We start from the raw sequence: 12,033 nt of genomic DNA on the forward strand, positions 1-12,033 counted from the left end.
CATTAAAGGTATCGCCAGGTTCATTGGTATGGTGAATTTCTTCAGGAAGTTTATTCCTAACTTCGCTAATAGAGCGGCGCCCTTAAACCTTCTTCGTAGGAAAGGCATCAAATTCGAGTGGGGACCTTCTCAACAAGCCGCTTTTGAAGATCTTAAATTAGCTCTCTGTAATGCCCCTGTACTTGCTATGCCTGATTTCTCGAAGAAATTCATCGTCCAAACCGACGCGTCGTCGTCAGCAGTAGCTGCAGTCCTTCTTCAAGAGACTGAACTAGGGAGGCGACCCATTGCCTATGCATCTAGGACTCTATCGGCTCAAGAAGCCAAGTATTCCATCTATGAGCTCGAAGGTTTGGCAGTCTTATTCGCCTTAGAGAAGTTCCGTCTCTATCTGGAACACGTCAAATTTGACCTGGAGACAGATAATCAAGCCTTAAGCTGGGTCTTAGGTAGGCCGCGTCGTACTGGTCGTATAGCCCGTTGGGCCATCCGTATTTCTGCCTTCCAATTCGATGTCAAGCATATCAGAGGTACCGAAAATGTTGTTGCTGATGGACTCAGTCGTATGTTTTCTAACGACGTCGAGACCCATGAACCGGTCGATAGTTCATCACCTTCCGAGTCCATACTATCTGATGTTAATGCCATCTTAACAGATGTTCCCATGCTCTTTAGGGATATCGAGAAATACCAACGTGAAGATCCGACGCTGGCTCCGATAATGGAAACCCTTTCTTCTGGGGAACATGTCGTCCCTTATGTTCTGAGGAATGGTGTTCTATGTTGCCCCTCGAGGCATGATAAGATGATGAAAGTTGTCGTTCCAGCTGTTCTTGTACCTATGATCTTCAAGTATTATCATGAGACCCCATTAGGAGGGCATCTTGGAATCTTTAAAACTCGTGAGAAGATTCGTGAAATGTTCATCTGGAAAGGTATGGACGGTGAAATCCGTGAACTAGTGAAGGCTTGCAAACCCTGTTTGCTCAGTAAACCAACCATGTCCACCCAGGGTAGGCCTTTTGTCTTCTCATCAAGCGTCGCGCCCCATGGAACGCCTGTATATTGATTATGTAGGACCCTTCCCCCAGTCAAAGGGAAATGCTAACAAGTTCATCTTTGTATGCGTAGATGGCTTTACTAGATTTTCCTGGTTATTTCCGACTAAGCTGGCTACCGCTCAGTCTACCATTACTTGCTTAAATTCTATTTTTGCCTCTTTTGGTCCGTGCCAATATATTGTGTCTGATAATGCTAAGGCGTTCACATCTAATCTTTTTCGTAAATTCTGTTTCGACTTGTCCATCTCTCATGTAACTACTTCTGCTTATTACCCTCAACCATCTCTGGCTGAACGGGTTAACCGTAATCTCAGGTCCGCGCTTATTGCCTATCATCATGAAGATCATTCCAGGTGGGACACGTCCCTGCATTGGTTAGCTTTTGCTTTGAATTCGGCGGTTCATGAATCACATAAATTTACTCCAGCCTCGTTGATGTTCAAGTTTGTTCCCAACACGCCGCTCTCTAACCTCTGGTCTCTGAGTGACATTCTACCCGAGACAATAGATCCGGACAACATTAAAGATCTTTGGAAGAAGGCTAAAGCCAATCTTAAAGTGTCTCATGAAAAGGTTAGGGAAAGGTATGATCGTGGACGGAGACCCACCCCTTTGAAGGTAGGTGACCATGTTATGGTCAAGAACTTTGTTCCCGCGGGCAAGCTTGCCCCCAGATTTCATGGGCCTTGTATCATTCTCGATTTTCTTACGCCGGTTACATTGTTAGTAAGCAATCCAGCCACCGAGAGGATATTTAGAGTTCACCTGTCCCAGGTGAAACCGGTGTAATGTCTGTGTTATCTTGCTTCATATTATTTTGAAAGGAATATGAAGGTTATATTTTTTTTTTTTTTTTTTTTTTGAGTTTCACTTTTAAGGCTTTCTGCCCCTTCTATAATATTTTGTTTTATATGTAAGCTTTTGTAAAACCTTCCCCGATCCGTTAAACTGCCATTCTGTCCTTACCACGGCCATTACCACGCTCCCGTCTCCTGCTATACACACTGTGGCTTGATTATATTAAATGCCATGGATATCTGCACGCCGCTGGCCCCTCAACCTCTCCACCAAGCCTGTGCCCTCAAAAAATGATGATGGTCCAACAAAATTCTGCCGCCTAGTTTTAAGGTTTCAGTGCCCCCGCAGCCGCGCGGCGCCGTGCCGCGACTGGGTTTGAGGAAGGGCCCCCTCGGCCCCAGCGAGGACGACATGTGCACGGCGAGCCGGAGCTCTCCTCCCGGCCAAGGCTGATGTGCGGCGCACGACCTGCTACTTGCCCGCAGCCTGTATATCTTCACCGCGGGCGCGGCGTGTTTCAACACCACTGCTCCCCTCATGGTGCGGGCGAGCGGTATCTCAGGGTACTTGAGGGGTCCGAGCGGCCTCCTCTGGACGCAAGCTGCAACGGCCGGTCTGGCCATCCAACTTAATCAACATCAACTACATGAACAGTTACTATAAGCAATGACTACACTTGGGAATTCAACAACAAAATCTGGTGGACTTAGAAAATTTTTCCTCGATGTTAAAACTAAAGTTTTCCTTCTCAATTCAACTTCTACAATCATAAAAACTTTACTTCTCCAGTTACAACAAAAATTTTTGAAACTGAATCAAACCACATTAAGAAAATCTTATAAATTTTTCGGCAATTAATCTCCATATCTACATCAAAACTGGGACCTTGTTTTCAAACAAATTTCATGTGTCATCCCTGGAGGAACTTTTGGGGGGGGAGGTCTGTACCGGGCGGTACACCTCCACACCGCTAATTTAAAATGTGCGCCTGTTGAAACTCCTCTGCTGGAGGAAGTCTGAACTTTATGGACAGTATTAATTTTCAAGTTTCTCAGAAGATGTCACTACCTGTAAATTTTGGAGTTTTAGAACGGTGTCATTTTTGATGTGTTTTTGTTTTGCTTGAAGTAAGAAGTGTGAACTTTCTCTTCTAGAGGACACTACTGAAGAACTACAATAGTGCACCCTAGTGCGAAGAAAAAGAACTATTTTTTTTTTTTTTGGAGAAGTTCTTATTTCAAAAGTTTGTTTCTTGTTAAATTTCTTTCTGTTATTGGTTAAGTTGGCAATATTACCCCTTTCTTTCCCCTTGTTTTAAATCTAGCCAATCCCGAATTTCTGAAACTAATTTTCCACCAATAATGTGTTTCTTCTTCATCTTGTGTAAGGGTTTCTCTTTATTCTCCAATAAAGTGATTGTGGGCGGGTGTTCTCATTCCCCTAACGCCTAGAACCTTCCGCGAGAGTATATAAACTGCTGATTTTAGGGTCTCGGCGCCACTTCTGTTCCATCTTTCAGTGTGTAAAGTACATAGCAGGGGGCGGGAAGCGCCTCTTTCTTCTCCAGCTGTTCAACACCAGGTAATGGCCTCTTAACTTCTTTTCTTGCTAGGTCGGCAGTTTAACTCTCGGGGCGGGTTCGAAGCGTTTCTACTATGTAACCTTTTCCTAAAATGTAACTACTCTTTTCAGCTATTCTCTTTTAAAGCTGCATATTGGGATAGAGAGTGCTAACCCTCTCAAGCTCCCATTCATATGGTTTTGAGGTGAACTTATTTTCTCAACCTATTCTTCGTTAACGTAAAACAAATTGCTCTTTTCTAAAGTCACCTCTGTAGTATGGGATTAGCCCTTGCATTAGTGGCCTAGAGCCAGATTAGGTTTTAAAAACAAGTGTATTAGGAGTGCAGATCGCCTCCTCTCTAATTGTTATTTTAGAGGTCATTTAATTACCCCTTTTCATTTAATAGACCTCAGTAGGTTGGGTATTTTACCCCTGTGTCTATGTCCAGTGAGGACAACTTGAAGGTGGAGTTTGGTGTGGCCTTTGAGAGGCTTAAAATTGAGAGCGAGTGGCTCGTTTTTGAAAATTGAGTGTTGTATGCCTCGTGGAGGCTTTTCTGTGTAATTTGGAGCAAGGGCTCCTAGGCATGAATGGGGTTTTCTGCCCCTCTGTTGAAACTTGTGTTTGGGGTAAAACTGAGCTGATTGCCTAAGCATTGTGAAGTCAGGGCGCGAAGCCCAAATCATGTAAATATTGTAACTACCCTTTTGACTTGCTACTTTGTACCTGCCATGCTTGTTATTTCTTTGTTTTTGAAAAGAAAATATAACCTTGTTAAATTTTAAATTAATTTTACTTTCGTAGCTTGAGACCCGTTCACACCCGCACCTTCTTTCACGCCTAACTACCACGGAAAGCTCCGTAACAGTATTATTGTAATATATTAAAAATGGGATTTTGTTTTTATGACAATGTGATAAAATATTAGAAGAAGGTTGATTAAAAGAAAGTTCTGGCACACGCTGAGAAAGAGATTTGAGGAAATTATAAGAAATAGGGAGCTATTATAAGATATACTAAAGAGTTTGATAACAAACTGTGTAATACTAATACACGAGAATAAGGCGAGTGTTGTAAACAAAACTGAAGTACTTTGAATGTGCTATAGCATTGTACTAATCTTAATTGTACAAGTTTCAGACTGGAAGGACGACGGACCTGATTTCTCATTATAATTCATTCAATTAGAACTGAGATGTGGGCCTAAATCGGGACTAGTGTCTTGATGGGTCCGAGTTCATGTGGAATTACCTAAAGATGACATGAAATGAGTGTCCATGGCTATAACAACCAGGAAGAATGGATGAAACACCAGAGTCGTCAACGATAAGTACCCAGAATGTTGTATTTCCTTTATTCTATCTGTAGAAAGCTTATCATAGAATTAGATTTTGATTGTATTATCACGGTGACTTACATGGTACACAACTTGAGTAACCTAATGTGATTGTCGTAATGTCTGTTAGAGAGTGGTAACCTGGTCATTGGTGAGAATAATAATTCGGATTACCGTGAATGTTTAGGTAATGACAGGCATGCAATTATGGAATATTTCATGGGATTTCCTAATATTGTCTGATTGTTTATAAGATATGACATTCGTAAATGACGTAATATACTGGATGATGCGTGTGTAATTCTAGTGAATGGTTATGTAGTTAATGTGTCAGTGTTGAGATCTTCCGTAGGATGATTTATGTCACATATTAATTGAGAGAAATGCGATTATGCTGTCAATTATAATGGATGATTTTACATGCGAGTAATTATGAGATTCTTCGGATACATGTGCTGGTGTATTTGGGATGATAATGTATAGGCATGATGAAAATATGAGGTAAGGTATAGTGAATGATAGGGTCTTCGAGAATATTATGGTGATGTAAATGTGGCTACTGTAATGATATGGTTTGTTGAGATAGATACTACGGCAAATAGTGAGTTACTGAGAATGTCAATGAACCTACGTTTAGGATGGTTAGAATGAGATGTTCATCATGCAATTTTAAAAGGATTTCCGGATATGCAAGTGATAAGATGTACTGAAGGCATTTTTAAAGGTATCCCGGAGATTATAAATGTCGAAAGTGTGGGAAATCATCAAAACATTAACTCATGGCAGCAAGAAGGTAAGATAGTGTGCACTTGAAGGATGAATTACTGAAAGGATCTTCGATAAAATTACATGAAATAATGAGATAGCTTGTTTTAAGGATAATGACACCTGGTGCAGTACGTTAGCATTCAGTGAGTAGTTGCTTGCAGTAAATAACTTCTTAGGCAGTAGTATTTATTTACAGGAAATCTTTGGAGGAGAGCAGATGCCATGAGGACATCCTATTATTATCGTTTAAACTAATTATGCTAGTAGTTAGACGTGGTTTATTTTTAGGTATGGCAGAGCAGAAGCTTCCAGATGTGTGCTGCTGTTACCATGATTTGTTTCATCAAAATCATTTCCCTTTATCCAGCTGTAGCCGGGTAGGGGCAAATATGGTTCCTTTGCACTTTCTTCGGTCTTTCCACCACTCCTCCTCCAATACTGTGTCCCAGTCCAGGTTTCTTTCTATAATGCTGCGTTGGATGGTATCCTTCCATCTCCTTTCGTGGATTTGCATTTCCATCACCTTTTTTGGCATTCTTTCGTCGCTCATTCGCTTTATGTGCCCAAACCATCTTAGTCGGCTCTTCTCTATTCTATCATTCATTTTTTCCACTCCAATTTCTTCCCGGATTTTCTCATTCCTTATTTTGTCTCTTCTACTCTTCTGTATCATTATCTGGTCACTGTGGCTGATTAGCAGATGATTACATTATGATAAGCAATGTTGTGAAGACCAGATCGTTAGGATATTCAAGTTGTACGTTAGGTTGATAGATAGCTAGACAATGAATAAGACAGATAGAATATAGGAGGATAAACTTGGGCCAATAAGTGACAAAAATGAATGAACAAAGTGAACATTTATAGAATTAATTTTGTGATTGGCAGATATTTCAAAGAACTGTTAAGTAATTCATTATTTCGTGATCAATCTTTCAGAGATGTTCTGTTGAATTTAATGGATTTTTTATGAAAATTAAAGTCAGATGACTGTTTATGATGTGTTTAATGAAAACCAACAAAGGTTAATCGGCATGATATTTATTATTTTCAACCATGTTGTCTTGTTAAATGATTATGATTATTATTTTATTTTGCATGAATGATTAATTAAAGTGGAATATCCTTTCAAAAATTATATGGCCATCTTCTCATTTCGTTAGCTTATGAGTTAATTTAGCCTTATGTAATTAGGTGGAACGTAAATTTTACTCTATTTATATGAGCCTGACATTGGATAAGAAAGATATAACAGGTACGCGTCGAATGTCCATGCCCATGAGTGGAATCTCTTGTAATCCCGACACCAGCTGAGGCTTAATCGTAAACAAACATTTCAAACGACACCCACACAAACGGTTATAATATGTAGGACTATTTCTGAAGTTTACAACCGGTCTAATGGACATGCCTTGTTTATGTACCATAGGCATTGCCCTCAATTTTGGCAACTCTGGGTTCATGTTTACCCAGCGTTTTGCTTCTTTCGACTCCATCAAAAAGTTAGGATTGGTTAAAATTTGCTTAAACTTCCTTTGCATAGTGTTGGTAGGGTCCTTCTTTATCTGACAAAACTTATCTCCCTATAAAAATATCATTTTTAACACATAGTATTGACTAGGCGGATCATCCATCTCTCTATTTACTGTGAGTCAATACGGACCCAATTCTAGCCATTATGGTCCAGATTTTAATTCTAAATTTAAAACAAGTTACAAACCTTTTACGCTTTGAATAGGATCTACAACCACAGCTACAGCTCTTTCAGAGAGGGCTTCAAAACTCTGCTGGGTATTTATATCTACTCCTGACAACCAGCAACCAAATCCTGGATGAGAATGGTACCAACCAACAACCATTTCTGGGCGGCCTGTTTGCTTCAGCATGTCCAACATCTTGGCCTGGAATACTGGATCTACAGCTTCTACACTGACTCCCTATGGACAAGAATGACCACCATTAGTCATCAAATTGCACATTCACTCGACATATTTCATAAAGCTTTTTTTAGATTATATAGTTTGACAGATAAACAACTTTCCATCAAATACTCGTCACAAAACATTAAATCTATTAAAGAAACTATTTAATAATACATTATGCAACAAGCCTTATAATGGCAATAATTAAGATACGAGTATGTTTATAAAACGAGCGAAGCGAGTTTTATGATTTCCACATGAGTGTCTTAATTACCATTATAGGCAAGTTGCATATGACTGTTTATGCTCAACGATAAATATAACTCTATTTTTTAAATATTCATAAATTTCTGTCGAGATGTCGCTTGACAGTTTAGTTTACTGAACAGGCGCAGAGCGCATGGGCTGGGTTATTGACTTTCAGTGACTGGATTAGAGACCTTCACAATGTCATATGTTTTCACAGCTTTGCTAGACGGTTATCATAACCTAGCTTTATTTCAAATACAAACTGTTTATTGTTCAGTTGCTGAAGTGAATTTGCGGGAATGTGCCGTGTGGTTGTGGAATATTGGAAGTAGAAGGTGCATTGATGTTAATATGTGTGTCCGACATGTTTGATTTTGCTATCCTTACCAAACTGATCAAACAGTTGTATCATAATGAAAATCTGAACTCTGATAGGTGGGGATCCTGTATCAAAATGAAACTTGAACTATATTAAGCCTCATTAAGATTCAGTTTTCTGGCATAATACTTACATTTTGGCATCGTCGAACATAAAATAGTTTATGTTGGGTCTACCTTGTCAATACACTTTAAATGATTGAAAATTATTTACTCATTCATACAAGTTTCAGGAACAATATGCATTCCCTTCAACAATGAAGTACAATCATTAAAAGTGTATTGACAAGGTGGACCCAACATAAACTCTTTTAAAATAGTTTCTTTAATAGATTTAAATAAGTCAATACAGGATCAAATCAAATACCTATTATGGTTAAGTTTATCAACAACAAGATATTAACTCATGGCATCCAGTGTTCATATCTATTTCAAATCAAATGAAGTTTGGTGGTTCTAGCAATCCCTGGAAGGCGCACAAATACAACCCGCTGTCATCATCCAGACTGTGGTGAGACCGAAACTTTAGGACACGTGGTTGGTATCTGTCCCAAGGGAGCACTGCAAAGTGTGCAGGGTTAGATCAGCTCTATCTTCAGCATTACAAGAAATGAACCAGTAAGTTTACGAAGAAGTTCACTGTGTGTCTTTTATGGGGACTAATTAGAACAGCTGACGTCATCGCCATTCATCCAAAAATAAACAAGCGCGCTGCTTTAGTGTTAGATCCAATTATACATTTTGAAAGAGACACTGAGCTGGCAATTTAGGTTGACAAAGAAAAGAGATATTTATGAAGCATGCCTCATGTATTTAAGCAAACATTACATCAGACTTGACATTTGTCAGTTACAGGATTGTTGTTAGGTAGAAGGGGAGGTACTACAAAATACGTCTGGAATATTTTAAGAACGTTAGGTATCCCCCAAAATACAACCAACAATATAACAGGCAATGTCAAATTGCACATACGAATAATTGAGGGGCTGAGAGTACAAGTGCCATTTCACAAGAAAATGGTCTAAGTGCACATTTGGTAAGCTGAAGTATGGTTCTCTTCAGAGCAAAAGAAGTATAAGTGAGTTCCTGCTTAGCGCTGCGCTCTGTGATGATAAAGTTTAACCTCTAATACTTGGCCTGGAAAGCATTTCGAATACAACTAGTAGGGTGTCCCTTATTTTTCAAAGTTTTAATTTTGCAATGCATAGGTTACTGTTTTATTCATTTGGGCCTAAAACACCCGAAAACAATTTTTTCCTTATTTGGAACAGTGCAACCCGCGCCGACTCGCGCGCAAACATGTCCATATAAGTTGCGTCACAAGAGTGGCACGCTCTCATTGTTATTGTCACTTAGTTTTCGCTTATCGGGTAGCTAGCACGGATTGTTTTATATTTCGAAGATGTCAGTGGAACTAAGGAGCAATTAAAAAGCATTTTCTTGGTTGGTGAAGTAAATCACCAAATAACAGGTGCATACCATCTAATTGTCAAGTTCTTGCAGTTCTATATTTCAACATACGTGAGGTTACGTTGACTGTTAGTGAAAGTGCAAATCTTGTCATTTGGGAGTGCAATATATTCTGGAAAAAGGCTAGAATACCTACCAGAGCTGTGCCTAATTGTGTTAAGAAGTTAGTGGATCTTTATCAGGTCTGGCAAAAAAAAAAAAAAAAAAAAAAAAGCAAGATTCAGGATTTACAGAGGCGCCACGTAGAGAACTTCCATCTTGAATTAGATAATTTATTCGATATCGTACATGCCAATGCTCTTGAAAGAATAAAAATCGGGTGCTGACAAAAAGTTGGCTGATATTGAAGAAAGGGCCAGGCTGAGAAAACTCGCAGAAGATAAAAAGAGACTAAAGCAAATGCCTTCTGCGAGCTCATTGGAATCTGTAAATTTTGATACACATGAAGACGTAGAAGAACAATCCACAAGCTCTGAAGAAAGCCTGGAAGAATCTCTACATCGACAAGAAGAGGAAGAAAAGATTTTATCACATCTAAATTAGTTGCAACTTTAGACAGGTGTCAACTAAGCATCAGAGATTCTGTTTATATAATTCAGTCTGTAGTAGAAGCACTTGGTCTTAGTTCTGACAATTACCCGGTCAACAAATCTTCTATTCAACGCATTTGAACACAACTGAGAAAAGACAGAGCGAGATCCATTAAATCCGATTTTCAGAATAACGTGCCCGAAGTAGTTACTGTTCATTCGGATGGAAAATTGTTACCTGCTCTGGACGTAAGAAGTTCTAAAGAAGAACATCTACCAATTATTATTTCATATGACGAGGAAGAACAACTTCTTGCTCTGCCGAAGTTAGACAACTCTTCCGGTAAAGAGCAAGCGAAAGCAGTGTCAAATGCCCTTCATGACTGGAACCTGGATGATAAGGTACATATAATGTGCTGTGATACAACAGCATCTAATACAGGACGCTTCAACGGAGCTTGTGTGCTTTTAGAGCAAAAACTAGAAAGAGAGTTGTTACTCTTTCCTCGCCGCCATCATATTTACGAACTGGTGCTCAAAAGTGTGTTTGAATCAAAGATCCAACAAATCACTAGCAGTCGTGATATTCCGCTGTTCAAAACGTTTAGAGACAACTGGAAGAATATTAATCCTACTGCCACTGAACCGTCCACTGATTTTGTCCAACAACATATCTGTGAGGCAAATATTATTGAATTGGTGAAGTTTTTTACAATGAGCTGGCAAAATCGACTGTACGAGATGATTATCATGAGCTCGCTATTGTTTTTCTGGGCGGAGACATTAAAAATAAAATAAAAATCAGACCTCCTGGTGCAATGCATCAAGCACGATTGATGGCAAGAGCTATTTACTCTTTAAAAATGTGTTTACTGAAGTTCCAGTTTAAAATGATCGCTAAGGACAAACAAATTTTACAAAATGTTTGTTTATTCATTGTGGCAGTTTACGTGAAGCCCTGGCTTGGATGTAGTTTGGTGATAAAAGCACCAAATCAAGATTTTTGTTTTTTAAAGACCTTAAAAGATTACAAGAAAACTGACAAGTTGATTTCCAATGCGTCTTTAAACAAGTTCAGTCAACACTTGTGGTACATGTCAGAGGAAATAGCCATTCTTTCAATGTTTGATAATGAAGTTGATGAGCAGACTAAAGGAAACATTGTAGAAAACTTACAAAAAGAAAGCTTTGGTGATTCCGGAAAGAGATATGTTCCATCGAAAGAAGAGATGTCTGGCTCTCTATATGGTACGTAGTAGACTAGTAGTGTAATCTGGTACTTAATTTAGAACTTATTTGTTTTATTTATAGGCACTACAAGTATTTATCTTATTTCAGGGAAATCGTTGAGTGATTTTGTTTCTGTCAAGAGTAAAGATTTATTTTCACAACTGAAACTTGACAGAGGTTTCCTTCAAGAAATTGTATCTTCATGGAAAGACAATGTGGCATTTGTGGAAGCTAAAAAAAGGTTTCTACCTTAAAAACAATTAATGATATAGCTGGAAGAGATGTTAAACTAATGACAGACTTTCATGGTTTGATTACTGCAGATGAAGAACAGAAGCAGTTCATATTACATTGCGTGCAAGAACATAGAAAAATTTACCCAGACTGTAAAAAAAAGAGACTCTGAAGAGGAAATATCCAAATGAATAACTGTAAAAATTGTATCTTTTTTGTTACTTACAAGAAGAGCATTATATAAATTTCTGTTTTCATTTATATTTCTCTAAAATAATTGTTTTGAGTGACCACCTACAACTACATTTAAGAGACCCTTTAAGCAGCTATTTTCTAAAACTTTTAGGCCGCGTCAGCACGGGTTAAAATTAATGTAGGAAGTTGAAATTCTGTACTTGGGTAATTAATAAACTAATAAACACAATAACGGGGCATGCGTTTCAATAAATGAAAAAACATTTTTTCTGCCCTTTTAAGGGACACCCTAACAACT

General features: G+C 38.7%; 1 protein-coding gene across 1 annotated transcript in view; it reads right to left on the reverse strand.

The window, feature by feature from the left end:
- Rpn11 (regulatory particle non-ATPase 11) overlaps positions 1-12,033 on the reverse strand; it is a 148,685-nt gene that overhangs the window by 94,294 nt on the left and 42,358 nt on the right. The window contains exon 3 of the mRNA XM_067151185.2: positions 7,248-7,464. Within this exon, the coding sequence (XP_067007286.1) occupies positions 7,248-7,464 (217 nt within the window). The remainder of the gene's footprint in view (positions 1-7,247; positions 7,465-12,033) is intronic.

This window comes from Anabrus simplex, chromosome 7 (genome assembly GCF_040414725.1).
Source record: "Anabrus simplex isolate iqAnaSimp1 chromosome 7, ASM4041472v1, whole genome shotgun sequence".
Classification (NCBI taxonomy): domain Eukaryota; kingdom Metazoa; phylum Arthropoda; class Insecta; order Orthoptera; family Tettigoniidae; genus Anabrus; species Anabrus simplex.